At 36.4% G+C, this 20,236-nt stretch overlaps 1 protein-coding gene across 10 annotated transcripts in view; it reads left to right on the plus strand.

Annotated features, from left to right (window-relative positions):
- The window catches only part of USP25 (ubiquitin specific peptidase 25), a 110,893-nt gene that overhangs the window by 69,651 nt on the left and 21,006 nt on the right, over positions 1–20,236 (plus strand). For 5 of the 10 annotated variants that reach the window (XR_012676764.1, XM_075170517.1, XM_075170504.1 and 2 more), the window contains 9 exons: positions 279–349; positions 3,965–4,193; positions 5,569–5,766; positions 7,261–7,400; positions 10,111–10,224; positions 12,111–12,206; positions 15,676–15,854; positions 16,680–16,758; positions 18,621–18,700. Coding sequence is in view for 8 of the 10 variants with exons in the window: in XM_075170517.1 (XP_075026618.1) it covers positions 279–349; positions 3,965–4,193; positions 5,569–5,766; positions 7,261–7,400; positions 10,111–10,224; positions 12,111–12,206; positions 15,676–15,854; positions 16,680–16,758; positions 18,621–18,700 (1,186 nt within the window). In the remaining 2 variants the exon portion in view is untranslated. The remainder of the gene's footprint in view (positions 1–278; positions 350–3,964; positions 4,194–5,568; positions 5,767–7,260; positions 7,401–10,110; positions 10,225–12,110; positions 12,207–15,675; positions 15,855–16,679; positions 16,759–18,620; positions 18,701–20,236) is intronic. The other 5 variants (XM_075170546.1, XM_075170581.1, XR_012676774.1 and 2 more) reach the window with 4 other exon arrangements.

The raw sequence follows: 20,236 nt of genomic DNA on the forward strand, positions 1-20,236 counted from the left end.
GTCTGTTCTGTTGCTCTGAGGGAAACAAGAGAGGTAGTTGTTCCAGCAGGGGTGGGCTTGGTTGAGCTCTAGGAAACAAGCAGCGGCGTATAACGAATCATTCTCTCTCTGCTTTATCATCCGAGAAGGTTTAGTGTTTGGCATGTAGGTAGATAAACAGATGCACGAAATGTGAAACGTACCCTTGTTTGGCTTTTAATGAGATAAAATAAAGATGTAGCCATGTGCAATTATGCAGCCTCATGGAAGAGAGTTTCTTTTTTTTATTTTTCTTTTAGATTTACGAGAAAGTATATCTAGAATACATCGGACAATTGAATTGATGTACTCTGACAAAACAATGGTCCAAGTAAGTACAATTTCTGCATGAGATAATTCAAAATAGATCCTTTTGTCACTTTTATTAAAGTTCTTACATGCTTGAAAATAGAGCAAGTATACAAGAACTATGTATAGTGGTTTGAGAAATTTCGTTGGAAAGTCATAATGGGTTTTGCAAACCTTTTAACTATGCACAACCAGATGAAAGACAGCATTACAATATTTTACAGGTGACATAGTTAAGTTTAAGCAACTTTGATGAAAAGCCCAAATATGTTCTCTCTCTGATCCACTTTTGACTTGAATGCAGAACTTCAGTTTTTGTGTAACACAATAAAATTTTCTCACCCCAATTTGACAATATTGTTAGGTAATCTTACGGCTTTAAGGTGGCAAAGCATTAGACACAAGAAACTATTACTTTTATTGCTTCGATGCTTATTGCCATAGTGTATTGCAACTTGGGAATTCAAGGGTCCTGATTTTAATTTGCAGTTAATGCCAGTGGGTTTTGTTGTTGTTATTTGTTTTTTGTTGGGTTTTTTAAAATTCTGTCTAGATTTAGTATCAGTCACAACCTTGACTATTAGTCTAAGCTGCCTTTTAGGGAGATTCTTATGCTGTGTAATCTGAACAGCATTTTTAGAATGCTTTACTATGGAGTCGTGGCTCCTCTGGTATTTCTTATGTTCACATTCTCATGTTCACTCACTTTGACAGGTTTTAAGGTTAAGGATTACTTCTCTGTAACTTTCTGTCAGTAAAAAGAACTATTTTCCTTCCAAGTAAGGTCTGTTCAGCTTACAGTTTTCCTTGAGGTACATTTTCATTTTGTACATGGCTTGTAATAGTTCCTGGCAGCTGAACTCTTATGCCTAGATGGCTTTCTTTAAGCTTGCTGCTGGCAGGCATTTTTTTTTCCCTTAATACTTGTGTTATAACAGGAAGGCTACAGGCTACATATTCATCTACAGTAAAATGAAGAAATTTGGTGCTCTCACATCCAAATAACCTACCTGTGTTGGCTTAGGTGTTATAGGAAGAAATACCTCTGGGTGGGTGAAGGTATTAGTCAGCAATCATTACAATGGAAAAAGGAGATTACTTAGTAAAACACTTTGTCCTAGTGCAGATTTATATAATGTAGACTAGATTTTTTTGTTTGTTTTCGTTTTGAAACAGAATTCCAGAAACGGAGGAGGATGAAGATGGTATATAGATTTGTAGAGGGGGTTCCTGTGCCGAGCCTGAAAGTAGTGGTGTGTGTTAAGTGATTGTTAGGGAACAAGTAGGTACTGAACCCATCTGAAATCACAGGCTGGAAGCAAAGGCTGCCCTTCTGCAGCCCAGCTGGTTTTCTTCCTGTGGGTGTTTTGGCACAATAGGAAGGAGGCAGGTGCGTATAGCTGTCTACTTTCCCCCTGCCTGCCTCCGCATCTGGGTGATTGGATAGCTTAGTATTGCCCCATTCTCTGGGAGCAGTTTCACAGTATTGATCTTTTCCTCTGAATGATACAATTGTAGGACTGAAAGCTTTTCTCTTGTGAGTCGATAAGGACTGGGCACATAAAATTAGACTTTTTAAGGAGAACATATTATATTTGCAGAGTACTTCCTAGTGTTTTTATGAACTATTTGAGAAGCTCTTAATCTTGTCCTTGTGTCTCCTTTGGTTCTAAGGAAACTACAAATGTCTGTAAAACCCTTGTCAAATTGTCATATGAAATATATTCCTGAAATTCTTATTTTGGCTCGTCCTCCTGAATGAATATATTTCATCAGCTGCTTGTTGGAGTATTTTCCTCCTTCCGTGAACTTGCTGTGAGGAAATGAGACACCTGTTTTTCCTGTGGGAATTCATCTTTAATATATCAGCTTTGATATATCTGTTCTGTAGCTACATGTGAAGCTCCATTTCTGTTTCATGAGTAGTAAGTGTAAGATAAGCTTAATGCCAAATATTTACTTGTTGTGTTGCCCTGTACTGTTAATTGCTGTTGATATAATGGCAAGAGACGCCTGTCGGCACTGAACTCGCCTGTCCCCCAGTCACAGACCTCTGTGGGGAACCTTCCTGGAAGCTCAGTGTGGACAACTGACAGCTGGAGCAAAGGGTAGGGGCCCTCAAGCTGACCCACTTAGCATGGTTTTAAGTAAAATGATTTAAATTCACCTGGGATTTTAATGCCCTACTTTAAGGTGAGGAAATTTTGTTGTCGAGGTCTTACCTTTTTTTTTTTTTTAATCAGGATCCGCATGTGTTTATGTGCGTATGCATGGGCTTGCAATCATTTTAAGAAGACTTTCACACTGGTTTGATAACAGATGTTAAAAACCCCAGAGCATTCAGATTTAAGGACTTGCTAGGATTTCTTCTGTGTATACTACTTGTGCTTGGGAGATTTACAGTGTGGTTTAGTCTCTGGGATGACAGTCTGTTTGATTCCAGCTGCTGTGCAGTCAGCCAGCTTTACAGTTCAAGGGGGGTTGCAAAATCTCCAGCACTTGCATATAGCCTGGAAGAGAATGATCAGGTTAAAAATAACTTCAAGGAGTTTCTCAAGTCATAGTTACATATGTATTTGTGGTTACTAATTATTGTGGTGCTCAAATGATATTTGCAACAAATATTTAGTACACCTTATATTAAATAGACCATTTATCTACAGTCCAGACTGTGACACCAGTAAAAGATGGTTTCAGTTTTTTCATCCTAGCTGAGCTGCTGTCATTCAGGCATACTGTGCATAGCAGGGAAGATGACTTTTCCTTTTTATGTTGCGTGTGCTGTTTCAGCAGGCTAAAATGAGCCGATCACCAAGTTGCTTTTAAAAGACTTGTAAGTAAGGAAGCACTCATTCATTCTGCTTCTCTCTTCTTCAGATTTCCAACTACTTACATAGAAACTGAGTTTCCCATTCTTCTTACTTGTCGGTGAACACATGTAACCTGGGATACTTTTTACATTGATCCTAGAAACTGGTATCTTCCTTCTCTGCCTCAGGAGGAGGAGAGGACTTCTTCATGTGTTCCCACTTCTCTTAGCAATGCTTTTACTGATAGGTTTAAAATACTGGAAAACAGTTGTATTCCTATTCTACTGAAAGAATTTTACCTTTGGCTAATGGAAGTATTCAACTCCCAGATATTCCTTTAAATAAACTTTCTAACTGGTACATAGAAAGCACAGTTTATTATCTTGAATTTGCATATGCCTTTCCAGACTTCAGGACAAGTTTACCAGGTTAGAACTGGAGCAGATCATAGACACTCAAGGCTGACATATTTGAAGGTTTTTTGTAGATACAAGGAAAGTAGGAATATTAAGGAATTAGGAGAAGGATGCCTGGCAGTAAAGACAGCAGAGTGGACATTTATGCTATAGACTCACTAATGTTTTTAAGATCTCTTGTAACTAGTAGTGGTAAGTAAAATAGTTCAAAGTCCTTAGTTTTACCTTTTTGTTTTTCCTCTGTGTCGTGTTTTGATCCTGTTTAACATTTTTTTTGTTACTTTTATTTAATGTAGCTATTATTGCTGACGGGTATAGAAACTAAATGTTGGCAAGGAGAGTTTGACATTTTGGGTTTTTTTGTTCTGTTGTGTTTTTTTCTTTTTTTTTTTTTTTTTTTTTTTTTTTAAGGTTCCTTATAGGTTGCATGCTGTGCTAGTTCATGAAGGTCAAGCTAATGCAGGACACTACTGGGCATATATTTATGACCACCACCAGAACAGATGGATGAAATACAATGATATTTCTGTGACAAAGTCAACTTGGGAAGAGTTGGAACGGGACTCTTTTGGTGGTTACAGGAATGCCAGTGCATATTGTTTAATGTATATCAATGATAAGGAACAATACTTGATACAAGGTAATGTTACAGATATGTTTTCTGCATGATATAGAATAGCTGAATATATTGATAAAGCAAGCTTCCTTCAGATGTATTTCTAGATTTTTGAAATGGTTTTAATAATTATTGAAAGTTCTATTTATGGTCATAACTGTTAGTTGGATTGTTTTTGTGGGTGGAACAATTGCTCTTCAACTTTTAGATTAATAAAGACAATGCCAGTGTTTCAGCATTATTAAGAGAGCAAAATAAACTAAGTTTGCTAATTTGTAAACATCTTAGCCAGGCGCTCACATGTTCAGAATTTTGGAGATGTTATCTCACTGAAGATTAGAACAGAAATACGGAAAAAATGAAATTACTTTCTTGACATTAAAATCCTTGTCTAGCTTTTTTTTCATAAGCTTCAGAACTCTGACAAACTTTACTGGAGCACGGAAACTTGAAGCTTTATGCAGTGTATTGAAATGTGAATAACGTAGACCTACCAACCACATATTAAACCAAAGTAATACATAGATTGGGAAAATTTTTTTCAGGTCATGTAGTATGTAGCTATAAGGCTTGTATGGAAGTGTTTGGAGAGAGGGCAAAGATCCCTTAGCATGAGTTTTGTGGGGCCTGGTAATGGCAGTTAGGGAGCTGACCATGAAAATGGCCAGAGATTCAAAAACAGGTGGTGGAAAATTTTCATGTTCCTGTCTTTTCATAGGGCAGAAAGCTAGAGTGTGCATTTGTTCAGTTTTTAAATGAGAACTGATATTAACCTTGACACTTCTAGATTGCCAGATTAGTAGTGGACTTAACAGCCATAGGGTTTATGGGCCCTGTAGGGTGGCTGTGCCACTCTAATTAAGTCTGAGGCCTGCTTGCTGAGGGACAATTACAGCTGATTGATCCCCCAGGATCTGGGATACTCTTGCAGAGACCATTCTCGAAGCAAAAAGGAAGGTTACTTCATGTAGCTGGTGTTCTTATCAGTTGACTTTACAAATTCCTGTAGGACCACTCTCCTTCCCCTTTTCTGCTGGGAAGTTGAGTTGTGTCCAACTCCATGTCGCAGTAATGCAGTCAAGCTATGGTGGGGTTTTTTGTGACTTTTTTTTTCCTGAATGGTCACAATCATAGGGTGCTCATGGCCCAAAAGGCTCAACTTTCAAAATGGCAATGATCTGATGGTGCTCAAGAACATATAACCCAAAGATGCATAGCCATGCATCTCAGTAGCAGAGGAGTGCCCAACAGCTAATAAAACCAGTTAAAAGTAATATACTTTTGGGGTTTTGGTGCTGTACTGTATGTTTCCAGTAATTCACTTGAGGAAATTTGATGAACATACTTTCTTTTCCCCTGTTCTTTCTTTTTCTGAACTTGATATTTCATGTTACTGCAGAGGAGTTTAACAAAGAAACGGGACAGATCCTTGTTGGAATGGACACGCTACCTTCTGATCTAAGGGATTACGTCAAGGAAGACAATAAACGTTTTGAAAAAGAACTCGAAGAATGGGATGCAGAACTCGCTCAGAAAGCACAGCAGGAGAAGTTGTTATCTCAGATACCCAGGGCACCAGCACCCTCACCTGCTCCAGGTTAGCTTCTTCTACCTGTTTGTAAAAGGAGTAGAACCAAAAATCACTGGGTTTTGTATATATTGTTTTACAGCTTAAGGGAAGAAGAAAAAGTTAATTTGTGTAATCTTGAATTACAACTATTTACTTGGCCAAGGTAACTGCACTTGAGGTTTAGTCTGTTGGGGTTTTTTTGCATTTTAGTTTTTATTTAAAGAAAAAATTATTTGTTGGTTCTTCTGCCTTTTCCCCCCCAGCTGTGCTTAGCTTTTACTAAACTTTTTTTTTCATAGAAACTTTGGCCTTTTAAGATAGGTAATTATTAACAGGTCTCACCAGTCTATTTTGAGAATTTATTAGTCCGTAAGTGATGTATATCCTTCTATTCAGAGTGATTGAGGAGAAGACCTACCTTCTAATTTTAAATTAGGACAGAATTTAGATCTGAAGAGAAGAATAATTTATTTGGTGTGATGTATTGAATAGAGTTAGCAATAGTAGGGCCCACTTAAGGAATTATTATATAAAAACGAGGGTGTTTAAAACTGTGGAAAAGACTCCGAACAGCAACAGTGAGGCCAATGCTGTTAGGAACTTAGCTAATAAAGAACACTGGCAATCTGACTGTAAAACATATGCCTGCTTTGACATAGAAAAAACTGTCAGGTTTTAGGTTACATCCTTTTGCTTCATTGCAGAAGGCTGTATATACATTATATGAAAGATGACATGATGGATTTGTGTAGTGAGACTGCTGTCCAGATATTCTCATTCTTGTATGTGAGTCATTAAGACTGAACATATATTTCTTATAACTATCTATGACTACAAACTGAATGTAAAAAGTGCAGTGATTTAATGACATTTCTCTTTTTGCAAATTCTGTGGAGAGTGACTTCATCTTCTATATGTTTTGACTTCACAAACACTTTGAGACTGGTTTTAGTTCTTTTGTTAGTAATGGAAAGTAGTAAATGAGTGTTTTATTTGTCTGCCAAAATTTGCTTTCATCATGTAAGGAATATAAGATGCTATTTATGGTAATCAATTTTATTGCCCTCAAATGGGGAAGACTTTACGATTTCCCATAAGTCAGAAGAATATAATGTGTTGATTATTTTGCGAAGTAAAAATACATCTGGCACTTAAGTGGCTGTAGGTCATTCCATATATTGGGTCTGTATGCCACAGAAAGTCCAAGTCGGATCTTATCTTTGTTCTCAGTCATCCCCTGTGTGATTGATGAACACCCCTCATGTAAGAGCCTTAATGGGTCTATAGACAGGACAGGTTTGTTGTTCCTAGTATAAAATCATGGGTCCATTTATATGAAAATGTTCAAAATTACCTGAGACACAGACCGGTGTAAAGTTGTATTTGTGAATGGTGTGACCTACCCTGCATTTTCTGTGTGGGTTATCTTATCTATGGGACAGTGATCCAAATAAAAGTAAAGCATTCAGAATTCATGCTTATGTTAACACGCAAAATTGTTATTTTATTTCTGTCACTAAGTTCAAGCAGGAGAACCAGAATATTTAGAACAGCCATCAAGAACTGATCTTTCAAAGCACTTAAAAGAAGATTCTGTGCAAGCAATCAATAAAGCTTTAGCTGAACAAGAAGATAGAAGTCCAGAAGCTGTAATGGATACGGTGAGGCTATTTTGAAGCTTGAAATACTTCTTTTGCTTTTAGTTTGCAAGTGGAAATGATATAATAGCTGATAAAAAGGGGCATGTGTGGAAACTTTGAATTGAAAATTGCTATTTCTTCAGGGACCGTTAAACACTAAAGTCCACCCAGAAAGTGTGTACTATAGTAGAAGAAAAATACTAAGATAGATGTCCTCTATGTGATTAAAGTACTTGTTCAGAGTGCAGCATATTGTTCAAATGACAATCGTGTTTGTGCCCACCATCTTTTCAAAATGTTAGATGGTTCCATTTATTTTTGAGGAGTAAACATTGACATTCCATATAAAAGACTTGAAAAATACTGATTTAAACATTCAGGTTTTAATCTGAGAAATGTAAGATTATAATTGAGTTCCCTTGAAAGACCTATGGAAGTTAAAGTAGCTTTCAAAAATAAGATTTTTTTCAACAGCTTTAATGCAAATTCACAGCTTGATGAAAATTATTTTTTTGTAATTCATCAGATGCATATATTAACTTAAAATGGTTATAAGAATTAGTGTTGGGTGATTCTGTTTTCAATTCATACAACAAATACTAAGAGGAATTGGAAATTTACTACTTCATGAGTTATTAATGAAACTAATATTTAACATTTTTTTCTTTTGCTTCCCTATAAATATATAGATAAATGACCAATGTATTTGCCACAAAAGCAAGTGCCTTTAAAGCAATACATGCATCTGTCTTGGAACTGTATCCGTAAGGATAAAACATATGAAATGTACAGTATAGCTTCCTTAGGCACCCCTAGTAACCACTAGAGATTTAACGATTTGAACAATTTAGATCCATGCAAAATTTGAAGCATGCTTCCTAATTTCAGGTATGATTCCTCATTAGACAAAAGCAGTCTAGCCCCAGATACCTTTGGGGCCAACAGGAAAGTCCTCTTAAAGCCTTTGAAAATGACGTGACAGTTTGTTGATTCTTACACCTGACGTCCCTCTCTCCTGTGGTGTCGGGAGAGCAGAGAAGCACGCTTTCTCTGCTAAACTGAAATCAAAGCCAAAAGGGAAACTAATCTAACCCTGGATGAAAAGATGCTCTACTACTAATGCTTTAAGCTACTGCATATCTGACTTTTGAGTTCTCGGAGCACCAAACAGCTTAGGGGGAGCTTGTTTAATATGAGTTACCTCCAGCTGAAGGGGTAGCTATGAAGATATCAAACCCATGATAAAATATCTTGCATGATGCTGTCCTTTTTCTAGGGTCTGTGGGCATCCATCCCAGTGGGATGTGGAAGAATCTTACAGACTTGATTCAATGGATCAAGTGTTTTAGTTTAGACTAATGACACTTTGGACAGTGATCAGCCTCAGGACTTTACAAGACTGTGGTTGAGGAACCACATGGGGAACACCATGATAGGCTTGATGAGGCAGATGCCTCTTGTTCCAATATTTTCACTGCATTGTTCTGCAACAAGGTGGATGGTTCTTTAAAAATAAGAACATAAAACCCCAAACTATGCAAACGCTTTTATTTAGAAACAAATGTATTTCAGCTGTTAGAATCTAAAGGTAATTTCTAGCTAATCTGAAGGTACTCTATTAATGTTTAAAAGCTGCTCTCTGTATACCCAATTTAACTTGGGCAATTGTGCTTTCTTCTCAGTGTATCAGCATGCTTTTTAATTACTATACTTCCATATGCATTCTGACATGCAGGCATATATTCCTTTCCTCCGCTTTTTGTTTCTCCATTTTAAAAGAAGGAAAGCCAACATCAGAGCATGTAACAAACAGGACTGTAAGTTAGTTACCACATGATCATTTGTGTCCATTTTCTGCCCTTTTGTCCTTTTTTCTACCCTCTGCACAGGTTTCCTTTGTATTTATACAGAGCTGGGTGTAAATAGATACTATGTGTGTTTCTGGAATCTTTGTTAAAAAATGAGACTATTGTAATAGTTGCAGAACAAGTAGCATGGCACTCTGTGATTGCTTCGATTAGAGTCAAGGTTTAAGTTCTGCAAATGTTGTAAACTGGCTATTGTACAAAGATAGACCGTAGGAGCTGAGATTAGTCTCCGTTGTTGTTTAAAACTTACTTTAACATAGCAAGAATTTCAGTGACTAACATAATCTTCCCCTGATTTTCTGTCAAATTAATTTTCTAAAAAAATGAACCTGTTGAATGTTATGGACCTTTAAATATTCTTTCAAATATCTTAATTGCTAGAGGCTTTTTTGTATTTTTTTTTTTTTCCCAGAGCATCAGGAAATGTTAGCCTTTGGCTTGTTGCCATCCCTTAGTATGAATTCACCAGGTACTTCAGTTATGTTTAGTAATTTTTTGTGGAATGTATGAAAAGAAGTGGTGGTTCACAGACTCATCCTTTAACAACTGCCTTAAATTTGTAATGAATGTTAGAGTTGCAATACTGGCATACTAACCTGTAAAGATGTAATTAGTGAATAAAGGACAAATGAAGTCTTTTTAATAATGATAGCTTGATTTTAAAATGTAGTGCTTAAAAAATTAAGAAACTGTAAGTAATTAGAGAATATAAGTGATATTTATTTTTTTTTCAGAACTTCAGCAGTGCACATCATTTTACTTGATCCGCCTGTCAGTTTGCGTGTCTCTGTAATTTTATCTTTTTTTTTTTTTATTTTTTTTTATTTCCCCCGACACATACTGATAATGATTTTCTTCTGCAGAGCTCTGATAATGCCCCAGCTCAACCAGCTCCTAACCAACGAGTTGTAGAGGTGGCGATTCCTGATGTAGGGACTTTTGTGATTGAGTCAGAGGAGGGGGGTTATGATGATGAGGTACATTTGATTGCAATTGTGTGCACCGCTCCTCCCCGGTGCTTTCTTGTGCTGCCTGATGAGAATTTTTGGCATGTTTGCACATCGTGACACCTAACAGATTTCTGCAAAACTAAATGCTTAGTTTGTAACCTTAACAATGTCTTAATTTGTAATGAAATATGAAAGGAAAGCACTAGCTACTCTAATTGGGCACGCTTTGCATGGTACCATTTACACTGGAGGTATATTTGTCTTCTTAGCTGTGGAAGTTGAATGTTTGTGTTAGGCCAGATAGCCTTTGAAATGCTGGTGATGGACTGTGGACTACTAATTTATTATTTAAAAAGTGACAGGATAGTGAGTGATGTTCTTAATGTTTGTGCTTGCTTGTCAGTCCAATAAAGCTAATGTTCAAGTCCGATCCCTTATTTGCCAAGGTTAAGCTTTTCAGACTTCAGGGATTAAATTATCCATGGAAATAACCTGAAACTGATATGGCTGGTGAAGCTGACTTTTCCAAAGCTTCCCAGTTGAGACCCAGGGTGGTGCGTGTACCTGGTACTACTTGAGGAACAGATGAGAGCCCCATGTTATCCTGAGAGATATTATTTTCTGCTGAGAGCTATTATTTTCTGCTGCCCTATTTTAAGAGCAGAAAGCAAAACTGCCAGGTCATCAAACTGTCCTGCCTTGACACTGCTTACTCCATGTTTGTTTTGGTTGGGGATAGTGTTGGTGCAGCCCATATTCTCAGGTGTCTGAGCGTGTGTTCTTGGTGGGCTGTGGGGAGCTTTTACTTCCCTAGGCAAATGGCTATTTCAGGTCGTTCTGCCCTGTAATTGTGATCAGTTGTAACTGGGAGTATGGGATGGGGAAAAAAATTATTTGATTGACATCGTCACACTGAGTTTGGCTTCTCACAGATATGTAGTCTCCACCTTTAAAGACATGAGGATTTAGCCTCACCTAATGACCTGCTTTTTTGTTTGTTTGTTTGTTTTTCTCTTTTTTTCACTGTTCTCCCCATGCCATTGTCTTTCTAGAGGTTGATAACTTTCTTCCCAATTTCCCCGTTCCTTTTGTAAGTGTATTCACTTTTTTTTTTTAATGTTGTTCTTATGTATGGGAAACTCTTCCTGAAAGTCTAGGCTTCTTCATCTTTTGTTGCGGTGCCAGTTGCTGTGCCAGCTATACTTTGGGCAGGGAGAGAGAGTGTGTTTTTCTTTGCTCACAGATAACAAAGGGGAAAGGCCTTTCTGAGTAACCTAGATGTATCAAATTGTTTGTATATAACTGATGTGAATAGCTGTGAGATGTGTCTCTTGTGTTTGGCTTTGTGTTTGTTAAATGTTTTGGGTTTGCATTTTAAGAATTTGTCTGCAAATGCTTCAGGGACCAATTGCATTTGCAACAATGGGTCCCTTATTTTGATGTTAAAATACACATAAAATACAGGCGGTGTAGTTGACTATGTTTTCAGTATAGTATATATAAAGTGTGATTGGGTGATTTTTCTACTTGAAACGTTTTTGGTTTTTTTTTTTAAATCCTTTGGGTGGCCATGGGTAGCACTCATTCAGTGTGCAGTTTCTAATGGATACTAATGGTGAACAATGCATGTTCCTTTCCTGGGAAGTTTTGACCATGTAACTTTTAAATTGTATTTGACACAGTTCTTCAATTTTTTGTAAGCTTCCTTTCATCATATGTTGTTACAGTAAAAATATATACACATGCCATGACTGATTTGCAGAATATGCACACCAGATCTGTATTGAAATGTGCCATTTCAATGTATGCATGCATTAAGTTGCTTTTTATCTTGCATGAGACTAAAAGCATATTGAATTTGGTCATTAAAATATTAATCATTCAAAACTTTTACCTTAAATCCCTTGTGGCAGGTCATGCTGACCCCGAACATGCAAGGTATTATCATGGCTATAGGTAAAGCCAGGAATGTTTATGACAGGTGTGGGCCAGAAGCAGGGTTCTTTAAGGTACAACTAACATTTTCAACTTTTTCTCCTCTGACTTTTTTTGTTAGAATACCTTCTCCCTCCACCCTTTGATGCATATTAAGACTGTTCCAGTGTTTATACGTACTCTTCTGTGATATCAGTCCTCCATTTAGATATTTCTCCCTTGAAAAATACACAGCTACTTCCCTGTTGATTCAGCAGTACACTGCCTTGATATCGGTAGCTTATATATCTTTCTGCATTTTACCTTTCTAATAATAGTAGCAAGTAGCATGAAACCTAGACGTGTAATCAATAAGAATATGAGGGTTTTTTTTCCCCGTTAGTTACAAAAAACATGCCTTCGCTAGACTGTTTGGGACATCAGTTTTTTCACCCAGGGACGTCAGTGTTTAGTTATTTGTTGTTTATTTCAAAGAGATGTTCTTGTTTTGTACTCTTTAAAAGATTTTTAGTAAATCTAAATTACTTTCTTTTGTGTAACTGCATGGATATCAATACTATTTATTTATGCAGTGTTTTATTACTGGGAATTAGACATTAGGCTTTTTGTGCTTATTACTCTTCACAATGATACCAGATTTAAAAATGTGTTAGTCATCTTAGATACACAAACTTCTGAGAATTTTTAGCTCATGATCTTTTGAATTTTCAGGGTATTAGAAAGGGAATTACTTTGACATGATGTAAAATCCTCTCAAATGTGATTTGGAGGAGGGGAGAAGTTTCTTGCTTGTCATTGAGTAGCAGTCTGTTTTCTTCTTAATTGTTATAGTGTAGTTGCACTAGAAGAAATTGTAAAAACCAAAAGAAACAAAAAATCCCAACCAAACAACAACCAACCAAACAAAAACAAACAACCTCTCCCCCCCCCCCCCCCCCCCCAATAAATTCTCTAACCCCTTAGTAAGGAAACTGAAATCTCATGGGGTTGTTTGTTTGTCTGTTTGTGTGGGTTTTTGTAATGGATACTTAGGGAAGTTTTATGACCATAACACTTGTTTGCAGGGCTGTCTCTGTTAACCATGCCTGCCCTCAGGGAATGGAGAGACACCTGCCATAGCCTCTGTTTAGTGAAATAGGTTTTGTTTGGAATTCAGTGCTGTTTTTTTTTTTCAGATTTATTACTTAATGAAAAGAAGTCAATCTTTTTTATTTTTTTTAAGTTGAAAAAAAATCCTCCTTTGATCCAATCAAACTCTTTACTAGAAAGTTTAATTACACCGAAATTTTTTTTGGATATGAAGGGTGTTTTGATAATTTTAAAACATAAATGCAGTTCAAAGTAAAATTGTATTTAGTGCTTCAGAGTTATCAAAACAATGCTCAGTTGAAATGTTTTTTGGTCTTTAATTTTGAATGCTTAAACATCTTCACTTCACGGGGGACAGAATTTGTCTTTGAGTGAGAAAATGTTCTGACATTAAATTGTTGGAGAGTAGAAAAGCTTCCTTACTCATTTTCTGCTGCATCATGTTTGCAATAACTTGGAAGAGGTGGAACATGCTTCATTTTTGAGGAATACATTAGTATTAACGTATGCAGATGAAGTAATCTTACTTAGTAACAAAATTTGTATTTTGAAACATACCAGATGAAATCTCATGTTACTTCATAAACTTACTGTAAAAGCTTCTATGATTCTTTTTAATACTGTTGTACTCCGGGTTTTTTTTATGTGTTTGTTTTTTATAAAATGAGCATTTACAGAAAATTATGGGAGTTTTTCTATGATGTCTTTGTTTTAGTGTAACCCAGGTAAAACGTGGGTCGTTGTTACTGCCATGGTTTCACTCCCCCTTTAAATCTCAGGCCTGAGACTAATACAAACCCATTAAGATATTTCTTGATCAATGACCTCTTCCAATCATCCTTCTTTAAACTTTATAGGCAGCTCCTTGCAGAATGTTTGCCTTAACGTCTTTATATAACGTTCTCAGTGAGAAAATGAAAGCATGTAATACTTTTTTCTACCATCCCTTTTTCCTGTATTCTGTGTAAAGAAATAGTGTTATTTTTTCATTGTACATAGGATTTCTGAATCTGTAGTATACCATTTTATGTTTAAATATGTATATAAAAATATAGGGTTTGTGTTGCATTTTTCCTACTTCTGAGTAATTCTCTGAAAAATTAAATGTCTACTAGCAATTACTTTTTGTTTCTGGCCTACCCCAATAAACAGGGTTTAATTGCATAGTTATCCATGTTGGTTTTCTAATGGTAGAACTTCTTCTGATGTAAGATAATAGAAACTCTGTCTGTTGCTTTTGATATTTATAAATGGTTCTCCCAAACTTCCTTTTTAAAGATAATGCATATGATTAGTATTTAAAAATACTGACGCAGAACGTTCTCTTAAGTTTTACAGTTCTCCACACGCTCTGTGTTTAAGCCTGTATAAATAGTATCCTACCCACATGTTTAGTCCTGAAACAAAATGTGTATTAGTAGAGGATGGGAGCCCAAATTTCTGATAGTTAAACATCAAGAAGTTACCTGCTACTGCCAGGTATTTCAACATAACGGAATTTGAAATATTGAACAGGGTATTTTTCTGCCTGCTTTGGAGCCTTATTTTGTGTATATGTTGTATTGAAACTTTGCTCATGTGTCAAGCTACTGTGTTAAGTCATTTGTTTGAAGTCGACATTTAGTGTTAGCAAACCTCCCTATTTTGAGAGATAAATTATGGAACATATTTACATTTTTCACCATTTTTTAAATTATTTTTCTTGTTGTTGCTCTTGTTCGTGCTATATAGTTTCGGTGAACAAAATCTAATGAACATAACAGATGATGTTCATTAAAATCTAATGTGCTGGCAAAGCTGGAAAAGTAAATGCTTCTGACGACCTCTGAAGTCGATCTAAAATATTCAGTGAGGACTCTGTCCTGCTCTATAGGAGACTAATACTATTCATATTGAAGTATTATTTTCTTCAGAAATCCTACAATTTGATTTTTGTTGAAAGACATTTCCCATTCTCACTTAGTGTTTCCAAAATCATACATGTTTATTAAACTTTCTGTAGAATTTGTTTTATTCATGTATTAGCATTTTAACCACGTATTAAAGGTACCTTTTTTACCTTACGAGATTTAAGTGTCTGAAATCTTATACTGCTTTTGGACTGTAAATGCTTAAAGAGGCCTCCCTAGGGATTGGATAAACCTTTTCTTAGGGAGACAAAGCACGGGATTGGGACTGCTTTTGAAGTAAAGGTCTACCTGGGATTTTGGCAGCCTTAGTTGGGGAGAGACAGAAACAACTTTACCGTTTGTCTGATTTTTTTGCGTTTTTTTGTTTTATGTGTGTTTGTCTGTTTGTTTTTTAAATATAGTTCAGACTTGTTAGAAGTTATGGAATTGATAAAAAAATATTTTGTAGGCAAAAGGCCATGGGACATGAATTATCCTGCTAGTGTCTGTGATGTTTAAGAGTTAAAAGCCAGAAAGAATAATGTATATTTCTAAAACTATTTAGGCAATTAAATTGGAATACACGCGTCTGCTAAAATTAGCCCAGGAAGATCCACCACCTGAATGTGATTACCGTTTGCGTCATGCAATTGTTTACTTCATCCAAAACCAGGCACCAAAGAAGATAATTGAGAGAACATTACTGGAACAGTTTGGAGATCACAATCTCAGCTTTGATGAAAGGTAATAAGATCTGCATGTCTCATTTCCTGTGCTCATGAACGTTTTCTGGTGGGTGGAGACGCCCCTTTGTATTCAGATAGTGCACGTAATAGAGGGAAGACTAATGTGTTTGTTTGGCTTTATCTTCTAGTCAATAGCTTGCAAGTATATTTTGTAAAAAATATAATCTTTATAAAAAACTCTATAAAAAGATTAAACAAGAAGTTGGGTTTCTATCCTTCTGAAATAAGGAGAAATACTCAGTGTTGCTCATAAATTTGCCCATAGATTTCTGTACCTTCTTTCAAAACACTGTGTAAGGCTCTGTAGTCTGCATTCTTCACTGCCCTGAAAGCCAGCAGTAGACAGCAAAGCCTTTCAAGCTATGTGGGTAACTTACCTGAATGCAGGACAATGTCTCTTTTCCACTTGAAATTCCATATACTTACTTATTTAAATAAATAAATAAATTGTAAGGTAGAGAACATTAGTCTGATTTCTGCATAGTGAATAATCCTCTAATGTTACTTTTGCAAAGTAAATATCCAGGAGTTTCAAGCCATCTGACCTCTAAATTAAAAAGAAAGACTGAGCAATGTGGCAATTTAGCAAAATAAAACAAGTAGTAATTCTTAAATAGCACAGGCCTCCATCACATGTACTTCTAAAGTATGCCATCTCCTGCTGATTATACGCTGCATAATAAAAAGCACATTTTCCACAGTGTTTTCATACTGTTTTGCATAAGGCTGTAGCTTATACTGTTTGAGGCTGCTGTCTTTGTATGGATAATATCCTTTGCGAATTTCCAGTAATCTTCCATGATTTCTTGTTACTTTTTGTAAGGTGCCGTAACATAATGAAGGTTGCTCAAGCTAAACTTGAAATGATAAAGCCAGATGAAGTAAACATGGAGGAATATGAGGTCAGTATTTTTTATGCTTTAAATTAAACTGTAATATGAAATAGTTATCAGTAAGCTGAATTTTATTTTCACAATTTTCTTCTTGTCTTACACTAAGAAGTTAAAGCTGGTTATTGAAAGACCATTTATTTGTAGGAATTCTGCTCTGACCAGGTGATCTAAAGCTGGTTTTTCCACATCTGTAATTCCAATGACTTGAGCCACAAATAAATGTCAAGTTTGAGTCTGTCCTTACTCCTTAACGTGTCTCGACGTCACTAACAGTATTTCATAATTTATCATCATATGAGCCAACTGGCTTTCTCTAGTCTGAAACAGCTAGCAGTGAAGGAGTGAGAGTGGTCTAAGCCCAGCCTTTACATATCTTGAGAACTGGGTCACAGGCACAGTCACATTTGTGCTTTTCCTCCAGCTCTCTCTGCAGCCATTCCCATTTTCTTATGAGCACCAGATTCTTTTGTTTGCCGAGACCGTACATAACCAGTTTATGCATTTAATTTTTCCTCCTGCACTATTTAGAAAAACTTGGAAAAAAGAGCAAATCTCAGACATTAAATAATCCTGACTAATATTTGCCAAAACAGTTCCTCTCATATTTAAAGTTAAGTCTGTAGCTGGCTTTGCAACATCAGTTTCAGCTCTGCGTAATACTGTTCATTAAGGCCTCTTAACAGGGTATATCTATGTCCCAGGCAGATTCCAGTACACCACTTAAACCTCATTGTTATGCTTGTAGGTCCAAACAGCTTGTTCTGGAGGACTATGGGAGTAATTTTCCCCTCAACAAACCAAATGAAAAATATTTACTTGTCACTTCCCATTACCACGTTTAGGACCTACAGTAGATGCCTACTACATTACAGTGTGCCATCCCTAGCCCGTGAGGGGAAAGGACTCTCATAGTGGGATTTCTGTTGCATTTTTTAGGCTGTGCAAGGCTCAATATCTTACCATTTTCTGAATGGCATTGCGCAGGTAGAATAAACAATTCTGGACTTAGCTTTAAAAGTGACGGAGTGGGGTGTCTTCTATTCCCCCCCAGATACGTGCCACTTTTTTAGCTCCCGAGGCAGATAGTTGGTGGTTTCTCCAAAGATTGTATCAGTATTTGTCCTGTATAGTGAGCTGGCATTTCATGGACCCTTTCTCATGCTCTTTGTGTTGAATCTGTAAGTGGCTATGTATTATGGTATGCTGTCCCCTATTTTATCTTTAATAAGCAATTGAAAGTTGGCTACTAACCAACTGCAGTAAAAGTGCCTTTTTCACTTAGAGCATTTACCTGTAAAGTGTACCAGTAGTCACTTTGTATAAATGGCGATGCAGTAAGATAAACGTTTTGCTCCAATATAAACATCTCCACAGTCTGAATTGCATTTGTTTTTTTTGTCACTTCCCATGTAATGTGTTCAGGCTTTTTCTATGTCATTCTTATATTGAAAGTTAAGCTTAATATTTAGTGTATGAAAAAGCTTTCTAACACTTTCTGATTAAATAACTGAGTGTAATGTAGGGAAGAAAAAAAGGCTATTAGCTTCTCAACTCCTTTTGAGAAGAAAAAGGGGATCTCATATAATTTTGACTGTGGTTCTCCAAAGATGCTTTTTGTTCCTTTCAAATGGTAATGCATTCTATAGAAATAATCTCATTTAGAAATATTTTAGGTATTTAAAAATTTTCTTTTTATTGAGGGAGGGGGGTATGCAGGCAGACTTTTCCCACACGCAAGTTTACTAGGAGTCCTTAGCATTTACTGTGAGTATTCAGCACTAAGTAAAGTGTGTATTAAAAAAAAAAAAAAAATTAAAAAATTGTATTTCATGTTTGTGGATGAAATTCTATATACCCTTTCTTATATGCAGAGATGGCATCAAGACTATAGAAATTTCAGGGAAACAACCATGTTTCTCATGGTAGGATTGGAGTTTTTCCAAAAAAAGAGGTAAGTGGTAGTATAGAACTCAAATGTGGTAGAGCAATTTGAAGGTAAAATGTAATATTGATAAGTAAAGCTATTTTTAAAATTAAGAATTGTTTAATGTGCTCTTCATTTTATTTAAGCATTTATTCGGTCCATTAATGTCTTCAGTCTTGCATCTACCTCAAAGTTTCCCACAGCTTCCTATTCTTAATCTCAATTTCTTCTTTCCATATTAAGCCATGAACTCTTTTCAGAGCTCCCTCCACATGCTCCTGTATTCCTTCTTCTCTCCTAATCTAAGTGCTCTGGGTATCCCTCAGAGATAAAAATCTTTCCTCGCTGGCACCACATGTGCACATACATTTATCTGCTTTCATCAGCAATTACAATTAGTCAAGTCCCCATCTTATCCATCTTTTTATGGGGTCTTCCCATAGAAGCAATTTTGCCTTCTGCATTTGTCTGAGCCAAAATTCCACCTGTGATGGGCTTTAAAGTTCAGGAAAAAAGAACATATTTGAGGAAAACTGTCATGCTCCACTATTACAGTTGAAGCTGATTCCTCTTAGCTCCATGAGGCAATGGTGATTCATTCCCTTCTCTTTTCTAACCAAGTCAGGAATTGTGGCTATATAAAATTGGCGACATTTATGTACTTAATGCACTACAGCTAAAACTTATACTCTGATCTACTACATGCAACAAGGATGATGATTACAGTATAAATGCTTCAAAGCATTCTGCAGAAGAGAGTCTTTGAAACGGAATTGTTCAAAACTGCTTCTTCCTCCCATGCCCAGCCAAAGGAACAAAATGATTAGCTGAAAAATATCCAGTGGCTGACATCTGTTGTGTGAAAATTGAGCTATCACATGATACAAATTTTTGACTGTGAAAACAATTCTGCAGTCAATCACTGATTTTTCCTGTATAATACAGTAAGTAGGGGAATTATAGTGGGAATCAAACTTAATTTCCTACGTGTATGTTGTGTAGTAAATTGCTTCATATTTCTCTTTCTTGTCTTGTATGCTCCCAAACAAGAAAGGCCCCGAACAAAACAAGAAGAGTGATTGGAAAAGACACTGCCTTGTCTTTGTGACAAGCTACGTCTTTGTATAGTGGCTAAAACAATGAGCCCATAGTCCTGTTTTGTCTTCTGGTTGCTAGTGTGTAATAAATAGTACATTCATTAATAATCTCAATTGCAATAGGCTACTTTGTCAGTCTTGAACAGCTTATGTACAAAGGTTGGTCAGAAGATTGCCTGGCTTATTTGAAAAATAAACACTCTGGTATTGCTTGATCCCTTAAGGAGGCAAGAATGTCATGGGCATCGGTGTCGTATATAGGAACACTCTCCTTGTTACCCCCGGACTTCGTGCATGCTCTAAGCATGCAGGCAGGAACGGAAGATCTTCAAGTTCCTTGGCACTGGGACTCCAGGACGGCACCTTCAACTGCAAAGTTTTCACTAATCCACTTCTTACCATAATATATTCTGATTATGCCAGGGGGAGGGAGGGAAACACAGGTTTCTGCTCTGTGCTGAACAGC

The sequence above is a fragment of the Calonectris borealis genome, chromosome 1 (assembly GCF_964195595.1).
Source record: "Calonectris borealis chromosome 1, bCalBor7.hap1.2, whole genome shotgun sequence".
Classification (NCBI taxonomy): Eukaryota; Metazoa; Chordata; class Aves; order Procellariiformes; family Procellariidae; genus Calonectris; species Calonectris borealis.